This window comes from Mandrillus leucophaeus, unplaced genomic scaffold (genome assembly GCF_000951045.1).
Source record: "Mandrillus leucophaeus isolate KB7577 unplaced genomic scaffold, Mleu.le_1.0 Scaffold1106, whole genome shotgun sequence".
In the NCBI taxonomy this organism is placed as follows: domain Eukaryota; kingdom Metazoa; phylum Chordata; class Mammalia; order Primates; family Cercopithecidae; genus Mandrillus; species Mandrillus leucophaeus.
This window is the reverse complement of record NW_012099277.1, coordinates 78,705-102,325: the sequence shown is the minus strand read 5'-3', so window position 1 is coordinate 102,325 and position 23,621 is coordinate 78,705. Positions and strand designations below refer to the sequence as shown.

At 33.5% G+C, this 23,621-nt stretch overlaps 1 protein-coding gene across 1 annotated transcript in view; it reads right to left on the bottom strand.

Moving 5' to 3' along the window:
• The window catches only part of VWDE (von Willebrand factor D and EGF domains), an 88,755-nt gene that overhangs the window by 1,955 nt on the left and 63,179 nt on the right, over positions 1 to 23,621 (bottom strand). Inside the window, exons 17-28 of the mRNA XM_011992539.1 lie at positions 22,467 to 22,717; positions 21,321 to 21,540; positions 16,810 to 16,950; positions 11,170 to 11,265; positions 10,991 to 11,086; positions 9,887 to 9,982; positions 9,203 to 9,298; positions 7,471 to 7,566; positions 4,336 to 4,431; positions 4,147 to 4,242; positions 3,296 to 3,391; positions 609 to 712 (exon numbers count right to left, since the gene is read on the bottom strand). Of these exons, the coding sequence (XP_011847929.1) occupies positions 609 to 712; positions 3,296 to 3,391; positions 4,147 to 4,242; positions 4,336 to 4,431; positions 7,471 to 7,566; positions 9,203 to 9,298; positions 9,887 to 9,982; positions 10,991 to 11,086; positions 11,170 to 11,265; positions 16,810 to 16,950; positions 21,321 to 21,540; positions 22,467 to 22,717 (1,484 nt within the window). The remainder of the gene's footprint in view (positions 1 to 608; positions 713 to 3,295; positions 3,392 to 4,146; positions 4,243 to 4,335; positions 4,432 to 7,470; positions 7,567 to 9,202; positions 9,299 to 9,886; positions 9,983 to 10,990; positions 11,087 to 11,169; positions 11,266 to 16,809; positions 16,951 to 21,320; positions 21,541 to 22,466; positions 22,718 to 23,621) is intronic.

Below are 23,621 nucleotides of genomic sequence, written 5' to 3'. Positions count from 1 at the left end.
CTGGGGCATTTTGAAGTACTAAATAGCATATAATGACTTTTAAAATTACAACTCCTACAGATTAACTTTAAGACATTTTTGAGAAGTTTGCTGCATTTGTGTGTCTGTGTGTTTATATGAGAGGGAGAGAGATTATTAGAGCTACCCTTGTGTGTATAGGAATTAGGACTGAAATAATATTTCGGCTATTGATATTTGGAAATCTAAGATTAGAGACCAAACAAAATGCAGTTTAATCTTCTGTGAAGAAATAGGATTGCAGAAACTTTTTAAATATGTGTTTTATAGCAATGGCTCTACAGATAAGTGTCTTGAATCTATTTTGTGGAATATTTGCTGTCTCAACTACAGTGTCATGAAATACTGCATTACATTGGACAGTTATATCTATACATTGAAATTCCTTAAAAACACATCAAAGTTTTATATAATAACTCTACCATAACACAAAAATGATACAATTTTTAATTTTAGAGGCAAATAAATGCTTTTATTTTTTATTTTGGAAATAAGAGAAAATAAAACATCGGTTAGTAGCAATTACTAAGTAGAAGAGATATGCAAATGTCAATGTCTAAAATTTATTTTCTCTTTAAACTTTGAAATACCTGTATTTTCTTCTCACATGTGACTCCAGAGTATTCAGTGCGGCAGGAACACACATTGGGAAATATGCATCTGCCCCCATAAAGACATTTTGGGTTGCAAATTGCTGCAATACACAAATTTTTAGAATGACCATCTTTTGACATGAAATGCTTGTGACATATTCTATCCTAGTGGTCTGAGGCTATATGGTGATTGGACACTAATGCAGTCATAAGAATCTATTAACGAACCATCAATGAATGGATCTATTCTATGCACTCCCATCTTTCAGAGCACACGTACACATCAAAAACAAAGCACCCAAAACTCAAACAACACTTTAGGAATTCTATAAAGATATTATTAAAAGAAGCAAAAATTTCATTGACGACATTTTAAAATATTTGAAATATATCTTTTTTTTTCTAGAGGAGCTCAAGGCATTAACAGAAGATAGCATCTATCATCTGTTTTTTAACATTAAGCAAAAATTTAAAAGAGACAATCCAGTACCGGGTAGTGTATGGAGAATTTGACAATTTTTATACTATCATTGGAAGTTTAATGTGAAATAACTCCACTGAAAATTTCTGAAAGATACTCATACTGTCTATATCATACATTTCTTCCTTGAAGTCTTTCCCAAGGCAATTAAAAATACCTACATCTATCTCAATTATCTCAATATCTCAATCTAGTTATCATCTACCTGTAGAAAGAAAATACTTATAATGCTTAATAATAACTTGTAAATAACTAAAATGTTAAACATAAGTGGGGAGGTAAAAGGAATTTTTGTAGTATTTAAATTATGGAACTTAATATATTGCTTTAAATTTTGTTTTTAAACGACATAAATTCTTTCAAGTAATATTGAGTGAAAATGAGCATACCATAAAATTATATATACTAGTTATTTTTACAGGAGAAATACTGCTTCAATATCACATACTTGAAGCTTACACATTCAAGAATAATATGTCCTTTAAGATAAATGCAACATTGACAGGGTATCTTTTCATCAGGGCTGCTGTATACAATTGGGCAGGTTGTATAATCCATGAGGGCTCCACAGCTAAGAAAACAGCATTCACATGATAGATATCATAGATTTGAATTTTTGTTACAACAATTTTCCAACAGATGGTAGTAACATATTTTGTTTAAGAAATATCAATATATTAAGACAGTTTCTCAATAGTTCGAAATAAAGAATTTGAAGTAGGATGACTTCTTAATTCACATAAAAATGCTGCAGGATGCAGAAACAGGGTGCACAGCTTCAGGCTGTGCTCAGACAATCTCAATCTGCAACCACTGAAGCATATTTCCTCATTAATGTGCTTTTAACATCTTCTCATCCTTCTCTCTTATGGTCCATATAGAGCTTACTCCAGAACAAGCAGCCCAAGTCAAGGTTGCTAACTCTTTTTTTCTAGCATTTTATCACATCTAAATTCCAATTTGGATTATCAATATTTGAGCACACATTTTTTTTGTAAATACCAGCACTTGATAGTACTTTGATATATTTTTCTAGGATAAGAAATGTATAAATTACTATAGCAATTACTAATAAAATAGGGTCTAAGAGTCACAAAAATTACATGCAAAATTTCTGGTGCATGGAAACAAGGGTGTGGTTCATAAGACATTGAAATGGAGGGTACGTTATTTCTAGTAAAAAGGCATATCATAATAAAACTGTGTAATTTCAGTTTACAATACACTTGGCCATCAATTTTTAAATTATATAATTATTAACCATTTGGAAATATTTTGAGGAATTTCAAGTTTTTCCCATTAAGTTAATAATAGGTGATATTTTAACATGTTATTGCAAGTTTCCACAAAATATTTCAAAATTGCATAAAATTTGATCTTCCTCTATGTCTTAAGATTTCACCTATGTAGAAATTCATGACTAATATTGGATGGAAATATACTAAAACTCTAAAAAAGAAACCGAAAGTAATTCTGGATGGTGACATTTAGAGTGATTTTTTAAAAAATTATTATTTATTAATTTATTTATTTTTGAGACAGAGTCTCTCTCTGTCGCCCAGGCTGGAGTGCAGTGGCGCAATCTCAGCTCACTGCCAGCTCTGCCTCCTGGGTTCAGGCCATTCTCCTGCCTCAGCCTCCCGAGTAGCTGGGACTACAGGCGCCCGCCACCATGCCTGGCTAATTTTTTGTATTTTTAGTAGAGACGGGGTTTCACCATGTTAGCCAGGATGGTCTCAATCTCCTGACCTCGTGATCTGCCTGCCTCGGCCTCCCAAAGTGTTGGGATTACAGGCGTGAACCACCGCGCCTGGCCTAGAGTGATTAATTTTTAATACATTTCCATATTTTCCAAGGTATCCATGATAAATATGTATTTATCTTCTAATATGAAATAATATTTAAACTTCTATATATCAACACCTTCTTTGACCCACCTGGGGAAACTTTATTGGTAACGCACAGACCACAATTTGAAATTATCTCTGTCACACACACTATTAATATGTATTACTACACTTTCTTCTTTTAAACGGATATAAAATTTAGTAAGTTTTTGTTTTATTTCTAAAATCATTTTTTAAAAAGGATCAGCATGTTGGAGTTTTTGTCCCCCTATGGATTTGTCCTATAGCTATACTTTAATTATTATAACAGATTCCAATTCAGAACATATAGTAGGAAAAGCATCCTGTGGGCTTACGTATTTGACACTGCACTCCTTCCCAGGAGGAAGGACAATGGCATATGCTGGGAGCAATGCATTCACCACCGTTTCTACATTTCTGCAAGCAGATAGCTGCCAATCGAAATATAAACAAGTTAAAATTTTAAATTACTAGTCAAATCCTATCCATAACCCACGAAACTTTTCATTAGAAGAAAAAAAAAAGAAATAGTTACAGGTAAGTGATTAAAGAATTTTTTTCCCTAATATTTTATCAAGAACACTTTTGAATGTCACTACATATTCTTGGAAAATGTGACCTTAACAATTGCAAAATGTTCTACTGTTTGTGTCGTGATTTAACTTTTCTCCAATTGCTGGACATCTATGTTGTTTCTCATTTTTTCACTTTGATCAAAACATTCTAGTAGTGGCTAATTTAAAATAATTTATAGAAAGGAAAAAATGAAACATTTGAATAAAGACGGCCACCCTCAGGAGCTAACCAGTCTGAGTGGCACTGTTACCTCCTCTTGGAAAACTCAGAACTGGATGGTTTGAGGTGGGGCCAAGAAGTCAGTAATTTTTTAAAACCTTTCCCTGACCCCGACTTCAGGACTTATTTATCTTGTTATTTATCTTGGCAAGTGCAGTAGAAAAACTGAAAAATACAATATATCCTCTTCTGCTAACCTGAAAGAATGAGTACAGAAGAATAAAAACTCTTTCTGTTTCAAAAAGGTATCTCCTAAAGCAGGAATAAATATGCAAAAATTTTAAAAAGACCAAGCAAGCAAAAGTGAAAAAAAAATGCTCTTTGTTTTAAATTCTGTTTTACATTCCCATGAAAGACGAAAGTTTCAGCGTTTTAAGAATATTCCTCTTACGTGTGTTGCATCGTTTCCCACTCCAACCAGAAGGACAAGAGCAAGTGTTCGGTCCCACACATTTTCCTCCATTCATGCACATAGGATCACAGATGCCTTAAGGTAAAAGCATGAAAAGTCATCCCTTAAATTCAATAGTTTTGTCTTTGCTTTACCTGTAGTTGACAAATATATTTAGTGATGTCTTACTTTTTTGGCATCTCCTACCAGTGTATCCTTCACGACAGATGCACACATTATTTCTCATGCAGTGGCCACCATTCTTACAGGGAGGGTGACAGAAAGCTAAAAGAACACATGGCAGCAATCTGTGAATATTACATATTCAATTATTACATATGATACATTGCATCATGTGCTTTTCATCAATGTGGCCATAAGGCAGAGAAATGTGCTATTAAAATAAAAGATCACTCATTAAACCTGTCCTTTCTAAATCATGAAATGCAATGCTTATATCTATAAGCTGCTAGTGGGTTAGCACAATTTGAAATATATTGGTTAAGTGTTCATAACAAATTGAGTCTTTCATATTACAATGAATATATTATAAACTTTAACTTATGTTTCACTATACAATAAAGCATGGAATGATCTAGACAAAACCCAGAAAATAAGTCAAAACTTAGCTCAAAATAAGAATGTGCCTGTTCTTGTGGAAAATAGACAAATCTCAACACTTTTCCACACACTTAGAAAGCATTTTTAAACTAACTTTTGAGTACTTACTGAGATTATGAAGGCAGAGCTTTATATGTGACTTATTCCTGTGAATGCTTGCTAAAAATCTTTTTAACAATAAATCCTTCGCTTTATTCAGAATATTTGTTAGATAATTTTGAATATATCTTACTGGTAGCTCCTATGTGTTTAATTCTGTTTTATGAAATGCAGAGGTTAATATGTATTAATTTTATGAGAGGGTTATGATTACTTCATGTTTCTTCCAGGCATGAAAATTAAATGCAGGCATTTCTTTTAAGTAATACACAGGAAAACCTGTCTAGAAAATTTAAAATTTAATTTCTTCCTAAATAATAAGTAAATAAATGTTAGTTTGTATTTTAAAAATAAATTTCAAATTAACTGGTATTAATAAGACTAGTGTGGACTGACTCCCAGTTTGAATTAATAGTTGCTTTCTTTATTTCCAAAAACTGTAAGAAAAATTCTACTGTTTTCAAATAGATTTTTGAATGGAAATAATATAGATCTTCATAGTAACAATATAACTGCAAGTTTTTAGCAAACAGTTTCCAGTGTTTTAGGTTGAACTTTTTTTGGCTCATGTTTGAGTCTACTGTTATTTCTCTGACATTTTATTGATACTTTTTATTGCTAAAGAAATGTTCTTACATTTTCCACTCCCTATCCTTCATACAATTTAAGATTATTATTTATTAGAAAACATATATTCTTTCTACTATGAAAACTCCATAGGAAATGCCTGTGGTTAGGAATTTAAAAGTTAAAAAAGCTCCACAAATTGTTTATGATGGGTAATCTTGCTGTAATTAATTATCCACAAAAACTTGAGTGTAGAAATAAATTATTTATGCAAAAAAGTATATATAATTAAAATAATACATACAAAGGGCATACAATTTAAGCCTGGCCGTGTCTACCCATTATCCCACATTAGGAAAAGGAGGTTTATGAGAAAATCCACCCTCCACATTTATTTATGAGATCTATAGGCCTCATTCTGTCACCAAACCCTAAAGTGGGCTAAGTAATTGGATTCACTCTCCATGTGAAATCCAAGAGGTGAAGCAAATTGGAAGGTGTATTTAAACATCTCTCCGGCCATACATCCTAAGCCTTGCTCACTAGTTTAGTAGTTCAACTGTTTTGTGATGTTTCTAGCTCAATTTCTATCTTCCTTTTTTAAAATTCTATAGTGCACACAGTATATGTTTTTCATATGACTTTATATTCCACCTAATTTTATTCAATCACTTTCAATGTGTGTGCCATCTTCCCTTCCCACCATTTAGGCTCACAAGAAGATGAGATCTAATAAGAATTACATGTCATAGCAACTGTCTAGATCATACTTGAAAGCCAGGAAGTCTGAGCCATGGAGCCTTTAAGTAAATTTCCATATCAGCAAGAAAGTCGTGGAGGCAAGCTAATTGTAAAACCTACTCTCTTCACACAATGATAATCTGTTTTCTGGCCCTTAAATCATGGAATATGTTCAACAGATAATTTTTAATTCAGTTTGATAATTGAGAGATTTCTTCTTTTATCCACTTATACAACTGGCATATACATTTTAGACAAATTTTCTTACTATATCTTACATCTACTTCAAGTAGCATGAAAGATGTAAAGTTTTCATTTCCTTCCTTACATTCTCCATTCAAAACTACATATATAACTCTTTGGCATGGATTTAGCCATAGTCTTCTAGTTTTCAAGATTTCCCTTAACTTAGTCTTCACTTATTTCTGTTTCTCCAACTGCTTCTTCAAAAGAATATGAATTACAGGAACTGATTTGCTACGCCCGTATATCCTGTGTTAGTGTGATGGCTTCTTTTCTGCTTTATTTCCATCCTAAGAATCCTAGCCAACATCCAAAATAAAATAAATAGAATTGCAAATCAAAGTGCATTGTGGCAAGGAACATCTGAATTTTAGGAATTAAATTATGGAAATACTCTGACATGTTCTATAGTAAAAATCTACTCTATATTTTTTATAAACTCGAAAATATGAAGATGCAGAAAATACACATTACATATTATTGGTTGACATTAATTCATACCCTCAAAACATCCCCATTATTCTGAAAATAACCTGTAACATTAACTATATGAGGGAAAGTGTTAAAATAATAAGTCGTGAAAGAGAAAAACAATGCATTTTTATGTCTCTGTATCTTCTTGCATAGTGCTGTGCGTAGGTGATTCTTCATAAATGTTTAATGAAACTAAGGTGAAAAGAGATTATGGGATAATAGTGGACAGTAGATTGACTATAAATCAAACATTTTTGCTGTATCACAGAAATGACACAATTTCATTATAATAGACTACAAGAGGACTTTGCTTATTTGTTTCACACCTTGGTACTACAAAACTGCACAGAGAGGTGCCAAGGTATGAGCGTCAATATTTTGAGTAAATATAACCATTTTACATAATAACTTTTATATAGTTTTGTAAGCTAGTAATTTGGTGGGCATACTTGAAACATTACAAGAATTCTGGGGGAAAACTGCATCTTTCCCTTTGAAACTTGTCTCATGTTTACTCAGAGCTCTGTTGATGTCTAACTTTCCATTTGCCCTTTTTACATACAAAGAAAGATTAATTACCATTCTGACACTGTTCACCAAAGAATCCATTTGGACAGAGGCAAGTGTTTGGCTTATTACACGAACCACCATTGAGGCAAACAGGGTCACATAAAGCTAATAAACAGCAGGAGGAAAAGAGACCATAAAAGTTTTATTATTTAAAAAATGAAAGCTGCACAGAAGTACAAAATGGTGCATAATGAAATATTTTATTTTTACTGCAAGTAAAACCCATAATGTATAATTAATTAGACTTTGCCAAACATAAGAGAAATGAAATTACTGGATAATCGCTTTGAAAGTATGTTCATTAAGTTTACAAATAACACTAAGCTTAGAAAAGCTAGAAAGGGAGCTGGAATTTAAAGTGGCGGTGTTTGTCCAAGATGACAGTGCTCCTGCTCTATCAAGAATGTAGAGGCTATCATTAGAATTCAGAATGCCATCAGTAAGCTAGAAGAAATGATTGCAAGTTAAGAGAAGACAATTCAACAGTGTTAACAGGATGGTTTGTAATCTGCTCAAATACATGTAGCCAAGCACACCTCTTTATCGCCTTCCCAGTTAAAATGGGGGCACGGCACTCAAGTCCTAGCACACTCAAAAACATTCTTTGTTTTTGTTTCTTTATTTTTGTTTTGCTCTGAAAGACATCTCCAGTTTTATTTTTCACCCTAGATCCTACCCATTCACCAACATCTACTATAAATACTATTTTCTTCCTCACTCCACTTGCCAAAATTAATTTCTTCCTTCTCTGCTTCTAAGGAACTGTGTTTCAATAACATTACTTATCATAACTCAACTTGTATCATAGTTTTTTTCATAATTGTATCCCATGTCTCTGTCACTAACAGTATGTGACTTGAAATCAGGGCAAAAACCAAACGGATCCTTGTTTCCATTTGCATCATGCTTCACAGATAATTGGCCAGCTATAAACATTGAATTACACTTTCATTGAGAAAAAGTCATTAGATTATAATGAATTAGATCAAACATAGGTAATTGCAAACATTGCTGCCAAAGAAACAAGCTTAGGCTGGGCACAGTGGCTCACGCCTGTAATCCCAGTACGTTTGGAGGCTGAGGTGGGCGCATCACAAGGTCAGGAGTTCGAGACCAGCCTGACCAACATGGTGAAACCCCATCTCTACTAAAATTATGAAAATTAGCTGGGCATGGTGGCACACTCCTGTAATACCAGCCACTCGGGAGGTTGAGGCAGGAGAATCGCTTGAATCTGGGAGGCAGAGGTTACAGTGAGCCAAGATCACGCCACTGCACTCCAGCCTGGGTGACAGAGCAAGACTCTGTCTCAAAAAAAAAAAAAAAAAAAAAACAAGTCTGATACTGTGATAAATAAATAGAATAACATGAAGGGTATGCACTTAATTCAGAATTGCTTAGATATTTAATGAAATAGGGTGTTTGTATTGTGATGAAAAACTTAAAAGAGACCTAGAAGGTTCAACACATTTCTCTTCACCACAAGGTAGGTGAATGAGGGAAATATAAAAGCAAAAACAGTATTGGTTGGATAAGATAACAGTAAAGCTGCAAGACACCATATGGTTCAACACAAAAACAAAGGGAATGAAGATGAAAGAGTTTTAAAAATCTGTCTGAAATAACAACTTCATTCCTGTCTTGTCAGGTCAGTTTTACGTTTCTTAGGTGCACGTCTTCAGGACACTGGCATATTATAACTTTTAATTGACATGTTCATTGAAAATATTTCCCATTTTACCTGTACTACAGGTGGGTCCATACCAGCCAGGTTTGCACTGGCAAATATCTGGTGTAAGACACTGGCCTCCATTTTCACAGTGCCTGTTACAAACCACTGAGATCATAGAATAAAAAAAAAAGAAAGATTAGGCTTGGAGTAGTCATATTGTTGGTTTTTATCTAGCTAGCTCATAAATGCCAATCACATCTGCTAATTAATAAGATCACAGAGAAAGCTAAAATATAATTTATATTTGGGTTTAAAATGCTTTCTGATTCTCACTTTCAGTTATTTTATTTTATTTCATTTTTGGTTAATAGAGATGGAAAAAATAGAAAACCATTGAGCCAAGTGGTAAACAAGACTTGACTATTTGGGAAAAGTATTAGTTATCGATGAAAGCAGTCATAGACATAAATTTAAAAAGAAATTTACATGCAATTTAACAAATTTGAATTCCTGTTTTCTCAAAGAAAGGTCATGAAGAGCATCAGAGTGACGTTACTTCCCAAAACAAACTTCTTTATCTTAGTAATGGCCACTGTGGTTGATGCCAGTGCTATGCAGGACGGTAACTGTTGTCATCAATCATCAATGTGTGTTCTTTACTTAGAGTTTGGGTTCATTTCATGTAGCATTAAGGCCACCAACTATTCAAAGAAGCAGTTTCACTATATCAGACAGCAGGAGAGTTTTGCTTACTTGTTTCACACCTTGGTCCTACAAAACCATAAGGACAAGTGCAGAGATTCCCAGCCAAGCATGTGCCACCATGTTGACAAGGTGGGTTACAATGTTCTGCAGAAACAGATTATGTTATTAAGTCAGTTCTTAATTTTTAAAAAGTCAGTTTATATTTATAAAGCACTGTCACAATAAAATCTTGTTGTAATAGCAATTTATAATACATTAAGTTCTCTTTTACTACAAAATTTAGGTCTGTGGGACTGGCCATATTAATTCACACTGGAAACACTTACAAATCAGCAGCATGCTTTGATTAATAAAACTTTTTGTTAACTGGAAGGAAATACAGGACCTTAGCCCTCTTCTGAAAAGTGAGATTTGAACTTACGTATTCCTGCCTTACAAATAGAGCTTTCCTATAGTTCTATAGTTATTTTCGTATGCCATTTATATTGACTGTTTCTGTTATTTCACCCTAAATTTACTTTAATTTGTAGTTTGCCTTGCCATAAAAACATTTAACATGGCTCTCAGCTTCTTCATAATTATATGCACCATCTACCAAACTATCTTTTCACATATTATTTTAAAATAAACAACTTATTTCTTTAAAGTATCATCCACTTTAGGAACGCTATTTCATACATTTTCCACTTAAGATTTAAACCAAAGCAATGCAATTATATGACTATAGATGCATTTTTAAGAATTCACATTTTAGATTTCTTCTTACTACTTTACATTTTCTAGTTATTTGGCATTTAACACTTTCTTTGAACCATAATTGGTAGGTCATTCAATAGCTGTCTTTTGCTTGAAGCTAAAATATTTGTAGATATATAGTACCTTATAACTAAACCTCAAATCATTTCAGAGGATAATTTTACTAATCACAAATAATCTATTGCTCCTTCAATCTCTGATTTAAGAAATTTAATTCTTTAGAATCTTTGAATAAATTATGTTTAATAAGTATTTTAAAATGTAGAGTCCTATACCAGCTTTGATAAGAATATTTTAGTATATACACAGTAAAACTGAATTGTCTTGTAAAACGATTTTTAAAGAAAATTATGCTATATTTTAGGCTTATATTTGATTTTTAATTTGAATTATCACCTTCCTCACAGGTTGCTCCACGATGTCCTGGAAGACACTGACAAATGTTAGGCTTAATACATTTTCCATGATTTTTGCAATCAGGGTCACAAAGAGCTGTATAAAATAAAGCCCAGGTTTTAGACATATCAATTACCAAATAAAATGTATCATGCAAACTAATGAATGATGTTACCTACCAGTTTGGCAGTTAGAACCAATGTAACCAGGTTTACATTTGCAGATGTTTGGGGCAACACACTCCCTACTTTTTCCACATGGATATCTACAAATGGCTAAAAAAAAATCAAAGAAAAAAAGGTTGATTACTAAAACAGAACATACATATTGCCACAGACTTAGTTATAATAGAAGCAAAAGTCTCTGAAATTTGAATAGTTAACTAATAGCCCCTTTAGATAATACTGAGAACACAAGAACACAAGAACACAAGAACTCTCTTGCTTAAGTTTAGTCTCAAACAAGCCAAAACACAAAGCAAAACAATAACACAAGACAGCTTTTATGTTGTCAAAGCCAAAAAGTTGATTTTCATCAGAGAAAGCAATGTTAATATTTGTGAGAAGATAGAAATAATGCCTTTAAAATTAAAGTGATATATGACTTGCTGTAATCTTAAAAGAGCTGGAAAGATTACAGAGAAACCTACTTCATGCAAATAAGCAAATATACCAGAATTAGAATTTGAAGTGCTAAATGCCCACCGTGAGCTGAAAAGAACACAGACCACAGTGTTAATCAGATCTATATTGACATCTTTTATCTGCTTAGCTGGTTAATGCTAGGAAATTCAGTGGGCACTCCAAAGCTCTGTTTCCTCATCTGTGTAATGGGAAAAATACTGCCCAATATGTGGGTTCATGTGGATTACATGACACAGTTGATACAAAATGTTTCCACAGACCCTGGAACACAGAAAGTACTCCAATATATTTGTAATATATATTATATAGTTGTAATACTCTATAATATTAACACGATTTTAATAAATAACTCAGAAAACCCACCTTTGTTCTTTCAAAATGTGGTAAGAATACAGTATAAATGATTAATAAATAAAATAAATGGAAACAAATGAACAAAGCGGAATAAATAGAAATTAGTAAATAGAAAAGCATATTTTTGTAATAACTTAAACTTGAATTAGATACTTTTCTTTGTATCTTCTGAAGAGTTTCATACTACCTCTGCAATTGACACCGTCTCCATAATACCCAAAGGGGCAGCGTCCACATTTGAAGTGACCATCTGAGCTTGGCACACAGGAAACACCAACAAAACAAGGTGAGTCAGCACAAGGTGATATTTTGTTTGATCCAAACTTTTCTGGCAAAATAGTGATTGCTTTTGTAATAGACGACAAAAACTCATCTTCATACTGTGTGTAATCTTGGGAAGACCTGCTAATTTGAGAATTATACCCTCCCATCTCTGTTTGGATGTTGTTCTGGATATCATCCTTTGCTTTGCCATGGGTGCTGTTTGGGTTCATGTTTAAAGAGCTGCTTTTCTTCATAGAAACTTCCAACTCACCCAGACTGAGATTTGTACTGAGACTACGATCCACATGCTCAAAATCTGATATCTGATGGGAAACGGCCTTTACTGAATTATCCATTTGGGCTGTAATTAATTTTAGTGATAAGCGGGAGATGTTATTAGTCATGCTCAATAACTTTTTGACAGTAGCGGGAGTGGGAGTAAATCTTGTACCAATTAGTGAATATTCTGTTGATGGTGGCTGAAAATTTATACCTACACAACCAAAAAATAAAAAATGTGAGTCAATAGCATTTATAAATAGTCTTTGCTACATGAAATATTTTACATTAATTCATTCATTCCTTCATTTAGTATCTACACTGTTGAACACTGTAGTAGGAGCTGTGTACTAATAAGAAATCATGACACTGTTTCTGCCTTCAAGGAGCTTATAATCTTTTGGGATACACAAAATAACCCAGAATGTTAAATAGTATAAAAGTCAAAGTACGATAATTTATTTTATTAAGATTTTGAAATGGCTAACAAACACCTGTTGATCACCTCATACACATGAGCCTCACAACAAAGGAAAGCACAGCCCCTATTCCTGAGCAATTTAGAATATTGTAAAGGATACAGACATGTGAGCCATTCACTATGAAACAATCATTGAGAACTACTACAAGAGTGACAAAAATAAAATGAAACCTACAGAAACACAGAGGAGTAAGTAATTTTGCCTGTAAATAAGACAGAGCTAAATGTATAAGTAAAAATTGGAAAATTATATAAATGCTATTATATATGAGAGGCAAGGAACCACGGTTCTAATAATGTTCCCAATGTGATAAAATGAGATTTTATGCCCCTATCTTTCTTGATTGCTCAACTAGAAATTAAAATATTTTTACATGTCTTTTTTTGGGGGGAAGGCTGTGTCATTGTTTATTTCTCCCTGCCAAAATACTTCATTTCCTTATAACACATTTTTACTTATTTGGTATCGAAAAATCTAATGAGTTTTAGAGTAAGGACACATTTTAAGCAGTGATTAGGTATGTTTTTCTAGTTATACTTTCTACTGCAAATTTAGGGTTTAATTTTGCACTGTTTTCATGCAAAGCAATTCTCAAAGGTGTTAAAATATAAAAACAGAGAAAGCCAAGCCAAATCAAATCAAAACCAGAAAAAGATAGAAGAAAATGAACCAAAAAACAACAAAAATAATCCTTAACATAGTTGGCAACAAGTGCAATAAAAGATTTTTTAAAAATGTGAGGACTTCCTGAAACATAAAAAGTATGTGGGTTCAGACTAATAGAAACAAGAGTGCACCAAATATAGCCCCAAAAATAAATAAGGGCAATAAGGTAAGCACAATTAAGTGTCAAAAAAAAAAAAAAAAAATACAGAAAAGGTCCTGGACTAGCACTCCCCAGAAGACCTGCTTTAGATGATCTGGGCCAAGTCAGTGTCCCCTTCCCTCAGCCTCTGTACACAGAAGGGACTCCTTCCAGAACCAAATTGCTTTACGTGAACCTTCTCCTTAGGTGAGTTTTTATTATCTGTTTATTGTGAGAATTGGACAAAGAAGCAGAGAAGAATTGAAACTGCAGATTGCAAAAATTACCATTGAAGAAAGTAAGAAAAGAGCATATGTTAGCCAATGCCTGTTAGTAAAGTACATTTTTTTTTTGAAATGTAATGATTTGATGTTCCTATGAAGGTATATATCAGAGATAGAAAAAAAATTACAGAATACAAGAATCATGAGAAGATATTGGCCTTACAGATATTAAAATATAGTATAAAGCCACACTAATCAAAACAATGTATTATTGGTATAGAAAAAGACTATTAGAAAATAACATAATAGAAAACTCAGAAATATATCTCAACATATAAGGGATTTTAAATAAAAATATGATATTTAAATTCAATGTGGCTTATTTTATATATGGTACTACATAATTGCTATTCACCTGGAAGAAAAAAAAGTATTGGACCTCTACTTCATATCATAAAGTAACAAGTTTCAAAGGAATTAAAAACTATGTAAAATATAAAATAATAAATGCTCTAAAAGATAATTTAAGAGTTCATATTTATAACTTAAACTTTGAGAGATCCTTAATGTATTTGTGACATTATATAAAAAATTTAAATGAAATACCAGCAAATCAAAAGTAGCAGTACATTTATGGAAAAACATATCAGGATTAGACTTGTATCTATTTAAAAAGCTATAAATAAAATATTTAAAAATATATTTACTTGATTATATAAAATTTAATGCTTTCATAAAAAACAGAACACAGATAAAGGCAAACCGCAGAGATAAACACAATAATTTCAAGTACAGATTATGTATGGGATCTGAATATACAAGGTGGCCAGAATATATAAAGTAACCCTACAAATCAATAAAAAAGGAGAGCAAAAGGATAGCAATTAGCAGAAAGACAAATCTAAATGATTATTTGAAAAAATTTATCCCAATTAAATAGATAACGTTTGGCAACTTCTGTCTAGGAAAAATCAAAAACCGTAACAATGGAAAAATATAACTAAACAACTTTGGAGATGAGGAAAGTGAAAAAGCTACATATAAGAAGACAATTTTAATTATACAAGAATATTACATGTAATTGTATACAAGAATTTGAAATCTAAATGTGACAAATGATTTTCTGGCAAAATACAAATGATTAAATTGATTAAATTGACTAAAGAGGAGGTAAAACATTGATGGAAATAGGAAAACAATCTAAACTTACTACCCAAAATGATGCGATAATCTAATGAAAAAATTTTACCAAACAGATAAGGGAACAGTGTTTTCAAAACTGCTGCAATGTGCAAAAAAAGATGAAAAGTTCTATAAACACTTTATTAAAGTGGAATAATCATATAGTCAATATATTTGTGACATTATATAAAAAATTCAAATGAAATATTAGCAAATCAAAAGTAGCAGTACGTTTATGGGAAAATATATCAGGATTAGACTTGTATCTATTAACATAATTATATGATATAATTGCATAAAGACAATATGGAAAATATATAATGATGTTGAAATATAATACGTATTAATTATTGGTTTTAAATATTGTGAGAAAATTAGTCTAAGGAAACTTTGTTAACTGCAATTATAGCAAGTAATAAATGATGCTAAAAAAGCATTTGATAACATTTAAAACCCACTCCTGATTTAAAACTAGGAATTCTGGAAAAGCAACTAATAAAAGGAAAATTCATTAACTGGATAAAGGGTATCAAGCAGAAACTACAGTGATATCATAGTCAATAGTGAAACCAGAGAAGAATTCCCATACCATTAACAAAGCCCTCCCTTCCCTACAGGCTTTGTACTAGAGGTACACTACACTGCAATAAGAGTGTAAGTTTGAGACCCTGGTCTCTTCAGTTAGATTGCTCAGGCTCAACTCTCTTCTGTAGTTTAAAACTCCATAATCTGAACACATTACTTAACCCTTCTATGTTTCTGTTTAGTCATCTGTAAAATAGAAGTAATAACAGTTACTGTAAATAGCTATTATGAGGATTTAATGAGGTAAGATACAAAAAATATCTGCCTAGTGCTGGCACATTATAAGTATAAATTAAATCTCACTATTGAGACTAGAAAGTAAATAAGAATAGCAGACAAAACTCCCTATTTGCAAAAAACGATTATTGTCTGTCAATAAAATCAAGAAAGAGAATCCACTATAAACCATCAGAGTATTCAGTAACATGACAACACAGGAATAATATGAAAATCAAGACACATTTCCTAGGTTCCAGGAATAAAAAATATCTTGAGAGATAATCCATTCACAATAACATTTGATAATACAGAATGCAAAGGTGTAAAGAAAGTCAATGTGAAATGTACAAGAACTTTATGAAGACAATCACAGAATGATTGAACCAAATGAGGGCTATTAAGAAAGCACTATGACACAGGTAAGGCCTTGTGAAACAGTGAACTTCTTATCACTTTTAGGGTTTGAGCAGATACTGGATGACAAATTTCCAGGGATTTATAAAATATAAGTTTGAAATAGTCACTTCCAACCATTAGCTTCTCCGAAATCACTTCAAACGATGCTTTGTCCATTAGAGTACATAAATGCATTTTTTTCTAAAATATAACCCAGATGATTGAATAGATTAGCAAGAGAAGGAATAAATTTTAAACTGCATTATATAACCTTTAGGTGATCTTTCTAAAAATAAAAATACCTGAGGAATAAATATGTTGGTCTTTTAGAAAACAAACAAGAGGAATTACTTGTCATTAGATTTTAACTATGACCATTACTTACTAAGGGCATTTCTGTTTGTTGGCTTAACATGCCTCTTTCTCCCTTGGGCATCTTTATCATCCTCTTCCTTATTTATACTTTTATCAGATCTTGTGAGAACCACAGTGTGTGTAGTAAATTTATTTGAAAACTGTGTTTCAACTGTAAATGAGAACAAGAAAAACAGATGAGACTTAAACTATTATACAACCAAAGCACCACAAATAAGAACATACAATACGAATGCCACTTGGATGGAAATCTGCAAATTAGATTAAATAAGTAGCTTAAATGTCATCTCTTCTGCCCACTTTTCTGGTATGTACTGAATTGTGTCCCCCCAAAATTCATATGTTAAATCCCTACTCCTAAATGTGAATGTGTTTGGAGACAGAGTCTTTAAGGGGGTAAAAGATTAAATGAGATCATAAGAGTGGCACCCTAATCCTGGTGTCCTTATAAAAAGAGGAAGAGATACCACACATGCAGGAAAGACCTGGTAAGAATGTAGCCAGTCTGCAAACCAGAGATATCTCACCACAAATCAACCCTACTCGCACCTTAATCTTGAACTTTCAACATTCAGAAATGTGAGAAAATAAATTTCTGTTGTTTAAGCCCCCCAGTCTGTTATGGCAGCCCAAGCTAATGCACTTTCCTTCAGTTGCATTCACCCACCCAATCAATTTTGCCCGTTTGGGTTCGCCAACAGAACTTTGTCCTTCACGCTATTGATTCTTATGTGCCCCACTAGTTAGCAATAACCTCAAGAATCACTGTGCTTTATTCATGTTGATACTCATTGACTCTGGTGCCTATCATAAAACTAAGAAAACACAACCAACAACCAAAAATCCTTTTGTATTAATAAGCCCCTTCCTACAATACACAAATGACGCTGACAATGTTAAGAAACGTATTTAGTCACTCATGTGTAAAGGGATTTGGTTCAACTTGTTTTTCTCTTAAATGCCACTGAATGAAGTTTTTATTGAAGAAATGGGCCTGTCTGGGAAAGAATACTGCTAGATCACTTATTAGAGTGGAAGGTGTGAATATTAGGGATGGGATATTCAGGAGTAAATGTGAGAAGCAGAAGTAGAGAATTCCCCTTACCATCCTATACTGCGTTGCTCATATCTGTGGGGCTAGGCAGGCTCAGCCCAATTTGAAGCACAAGATGCTGCTGCTTCCTTAGTACATAATGTCATCAAAGAGGGTCCCATTCACTTAATTAAACCCAAGGTATGGATCTTCAACACTGTCTTCTGTAACTTAGTTTTTTCTCTTTTAATCTTTTAAAATGTCGATGCTCACCAATTTTTTTTTTGTCCACTTTCCTCTAAATCTAAGGGTTTTCCCTGAACAATTCTATGACATAGCTGATGATTCTAAGAATTGTATTTTCAAGTTAATCCTCCTTTCTGAGCTCACATGGATATTCCATAGTAAAAGTTTCTGTGCATCCAAACTGAATTCATTATAATTCCCCTCCAAAACAACTTGTTCTTCCAATACATTGCTTGCATGTCTTAGTCAGCTTGAGCTGCCATAAGAAAATACCACAGACTGGGAGGCTTAAACAACAGAAATTATCTTGCCATTCTGGAGGTTCAATGATCCAAGATCAAAGTGATCAGACTGGCTGGTTGAGTTTTTGGTGAAGGCTCTCTTCCTGGCTTGAAGATGGCTGCTTTCTTGATCTGTCCATATATCACAAGCTCTCTGGTGTCTCTTCACATAAAGATACTAATTCTATGGGATCAGGACTCCACCCTTATAACCGCATGTAACCTTAATTACTTCCTTTCTCCAAATATAGCCACACCTGGAGTTAGGGCTTCAACACATAAATTTTGGGGGGACGCAGATTCATCCATAGCAATGTAAATGCAAATTGTACACACCCATTCACTAAAATCAAACACTTAAAACTTAATGAATCTCTTTCTCTCATCATACTAATCCCAGTCACTGACCAAGTACAATCAACTTGCTTCTTTAGTATCCCTTTCATCATTACCTCATCTTAGGTTAGTATATCTTCATCTTTTTCCTATATATTTGAAATATTTTCTTAACTCTTCCCACCTTCAGATTTACACAGTTCCTTACCCACAAGTGGTCCATCCTACACACTACTTCTTAAACTATCTCACATGGTAAACTGTATCGTGTTTCTCTCCTACTTCAAAATTTTAAGGGAGTCTCCATGGTTTTTATGTGGTCTTGCTACTGCTTACCTCTCTAGCTCTAACTCTTGTAGCAGCCCCCCTTTCTTCCTATATTCCAGGCACACTGACTATTCACAATGGTTGCCCAGAGTGCTGTGATGTTACCTGCTTCTGTCCCTTTGCTCCTGCTGTTGCTTTTGCCTGGAATGCCTTTCTCTCTCTTGATCTATCAGATTCAGTTCTCATGTGTCTAGTATAGTCTAGTCACTTCCTTTTTTAAAAGTTTTTCACTATTTCTCCAGGTAGATAAGATTCCCTTTGTAGTATTCCTACTAGCCCTTTTGTGATTTCTATCAAAAGACACAGAACACTTTATTGTACTGTGTAATTACTAGTCATATTCCTTGCTGTTACACTTTACTTATTAAGTCAGAGGACATGTCTTACATATTTTTGCATCCTTTGTATCTAGTTCAATGCATGACACTTAATTCATTTACACTGAATAAATACATGAGTCAAAAACAGAAACTATGCTATTAAAAAATAATTAAATGCAGCAAAAAAAAAATCTCATAGCAGAAAATAAGAACTTTTACCATGGCATATTTTTCCATCCCCATAAAATCCTTTTGGACATGAACCACAATGATAGGAGCCAAAGGTATTCAGGCATTCTACTCCCTGAAAGCAAGGCTTGGAGTCACACTCATCAACATCCTCCTGGCAATTTTTGCCTGTACAAAATATAGGTCAAGAGCTCAAATTATTTAATTTGAAAAACATTGTATGTCCAATTGGCTTATTATATAGCTTCTACTTTTCATATCTGTCCTTCTAACCCCAAAAGGGCTGCTATGCATTATGAGGATAGAAGTATGCTATTTTTAAAACTTACTGTATACTCAAATATAAAGTCACTAATTATATTCAATTTAATATTAAACCAGACCTTTCAAGTACATACAATTTTGTTTTGTAAATAAGATGAGTTAAGATTTCCATTAATATTTGAGGCAAAAAGTTTCATATTACAGCAATAATTCGAATTTTGTTTAAAAAGTCAGTAATTTTTAAAAGTTATTTAGGATGGTTGTTCAACTTAAGGCCAAATTGTTTAGTCTAGTTACGGAAATTGTTTATGTTAGGAAAGTCAGTCTGTCCTTAGTCAAAGTTTTTGAGTTGATGTGGTACTCTGAAATGCTTAACAACTCATCTGAATGAATAAATTCAGTCATATATGGATGGTAGCACTTATTATACTAAAATTTATGAGAAATCAACATTTGAATTCTTTCAAATATAGTCTACAGTGGAGTAGAAAAGAGACCAATATTCATAGTTCCAAATGATAAAATTTTTGTTTTAAAATGCTGAAGAAGTGGGGCGTGGCAGCTCACACCTGTAATCCCAGCACTTTGGGAGGCTGAGACGGGCAGATCACGAGGTCAGGAGATCGAGACCGTCCAGGCCTACATGGTGAAATCCCATCACTACTAAAAATACAAAAAAAATTAGTCAGGCATGGTGGCAGGTGCCTGTAATCCCAGCTGCTCGGGAGGCTGAGGCAGGAGAATGGCGTGAACCCAGGAGGCAGAACTTGCAGTGAGTTGAGACCATGCCATTGCACTCCAGCCTGGGTGACAGAGCGAGACTCCGCCTCAAAAAAAAAAAAAAAAAAGTGCTGAAGAAAATTAGAAGACACATAAATATTCTGCTCAGTTCTATTGTATTGTTAAAATAGGTGTCTTCAAGAAAAATATCAGCTCATTAACTATATATTTACTTACTTAATATTTACATCTATTAAACGTAAAGAAAGTACTCATATGAGTTTTTAAGAAGCCATGGGAAATTAAAGGTTGGCAGTCATATATTTCTGTAATCACACATTTTAGGACAATTAATGAGTTAGTAAATATGCTAACATTTCATTTGATTTCAACTTTTTACCATGATATTTCTAAGTCAATGAATTATCAGTAAAATCTCTCTTAAGTGGTAACTTTTGTATTTTCTCTGGCATAACTCCTTTATTTTTCCGTATTATATCTTAATAGTAATACATTTTAATACACTTCTGACTACCAACTATAGGTAGGAATGTTTAGAAACCTGCAAAACAGGTTCCTACATTGCTATAACAGTTATAAAAATTAGCAAAATTGTAATAGTGTATGGAATTTACAATTTACAAGAACAAGGGATATGGATAGTAATTATATTTGTAATAACTATTATTAAAATTGTAAAAATGTGTACTAAAATCTTTAGGACCACATATTTGCTTGAGTGATCTGTAGATGTGTGTTTCAATGAGTTTTTCTTTCTAATTTGTTATGAGGAGCAAAATCTTACCTTTGAGCTCAGGTGGACAATCACAGGAATAATTGTGAAAACCACTAATACAGCTGCCAAGACCACAAGGGTTGGATTGGCACCCACTAGTGTTGACTTCGCAAAGGCTACCATGGAAGCCAGGCAAGCAGACACACAGGTACACACCATTCCCTGGAGGAAAGTTCCTATCAGACACACACGATCCACCATTCAAGCAATCACAAGACTTCACAGTCACCTACAAAAGAAAAAAAAAGGAAATGTCTTATTTTTCAATAAAATTATCTTCCGTTTATGCCGCAGAAATCATGACAGGCATGTGTGTTTATGTACAAGTATGACCAAATCACTTATATTTGATATACACACACACACACACACACGTAATATAAAATTATATTAAAAATAGTTTAATAAGGCAATTACGCCCACTCCCAGGTGCAAAACCACAATATAATACTAAGGATAACTTGTCTTAAAAAAAAAGTTACAAGATGATCAATTTCTGTCATGCAAGTAGAACAACGTAAAAAAAAATCATTAAAGTGGATGGCAGTTAATCACCTGGGTTATTCACAAACGTAGAGAGCAAATGATCTCCTGAACTACTGGGTTAATATGGCATAGAACGCAGCTGCTCTTCACAATATTACTTCAGTGTAAAAGTGTGCTCCAAGTTTCAAACAAACAATGGACACATAAAGGGTTTGTAAGTATTTAGTGCTCATGACTGACATAATCAAAAGAAAAGCCAATAAAGAAAGGAATTATAGTTGCCAATTAGTTATCTCAAGTCGTATTTATAATCTTGATTTCTAATTCAACATCTCAGGCCCTTTCACTTGATGGAAGAGGGTATAATTATCAATCTTAGATTAATCACACATCTTTCATGAAGGTGGAGTTTCTCCTTGTTACAGGGAAGTACAAAATAAAACAGTAAAGAAATTATTAATTTATATCTGTGCTTCTGGGCTTGAGACTCTCTAAGGTTTTAAATTCTTACAAAGAATAGTCAAAAGTTTTGGCAGTTTAATTTTCCATACAATGTTTAATAACTTTGTTGCTCTTTACAACTAGGAATATGGCTTATATTTTAAATTCAAATAAAGTTGTTAAAATTGCAAAAGAATCTAGTGACACTTATGTAATTATAAAGATTACCTCAATTGTGACTCTAGTTTCAGCATCGCAGTCATCATTAAGGCGTAGAGTAAATTGTTGGGGAGTTAGTAACTCTGTTTTCCACATAAAAAGCCCTGCAGAGGAAACACTTGCTCCTTCAGGACCAGAGTCCAACGTAAAGTGGATGTCAGAACCTTCCGGATCGAAGGCCACGAACTGATACTCAAAGTTTTCACCATAAAATGTCTGTAATTTGTCTTGCAATACTTGAATCACCGGGGGCTGGTTGTCTGTAATAGAGGAAACACTTAACTTTATACCCGTGAGAAAAAGGAATGAAGTGTACTTCTGAGAGCTCCCGCAGAGATATGAATTTTGATAAAGACTGAACTCTGTTAAAAGGTCTATTAGCTGTTTTCATTTTTATTTTTTTAACATTCTGAGTGAGTTCAATTCCATTCTTAGACATCTGAAAGTAATTGACAGGTGCAAGACCTCAGGCATTATTATGAAAGTATGAAAGCACTTTGGATATAGCACAGAATATATAAATACACATGCACTGTCCACACTGGATGCTGCGCCTCTTCTGTCTTAACTTACTTCTTGGTGTTGACTGCCTCACTACTCTCTCTCTCTCTCTGGCTGCGAATTCTTTGCACTCTGTTTCTTTCAGCCTCACTTTCTCCCTCTACTCCCTTTCTCTATTCCTCCCTCACTGTCCATGACTGCTTCGTTTCTTTGGCTCCTCTGAACGTTTCTCGCTGTACTTGCCTCCCCAACTATAATACATGGAAGCCATTAGTCATACTCATCTTCTGCTTCTCAGATATTCTTCCAGTGGCTGAGTGTACACACTAAAACAGAAGCTATTTCAGGATGGGCATGGTGGCTCACACCTGTAATCCCAGCACTTTGGGAGGCCAAGGCGGATGGATCACCTGAAATCAGGAGTTCCAGACCAGCCTGACCAACATGGTGAAACCCTACCTCTACTAAAAATAAAAATTAGCAGGCATGGTGGTGGGTACCTGTAATCCCAGCCACTCCAGAGGTTGAGGCAGAATAATTGCTTGAACCTGGGACGTGGAGGTTGCAGTGAGCTGAGATTGTGCCGCTGTGCTCCAGCCTGGGAGACAGAATGAGATTCTGTCTCAAAAAAAAAAAAAAAAAAAAAGTGCTGAAGAAAATTAG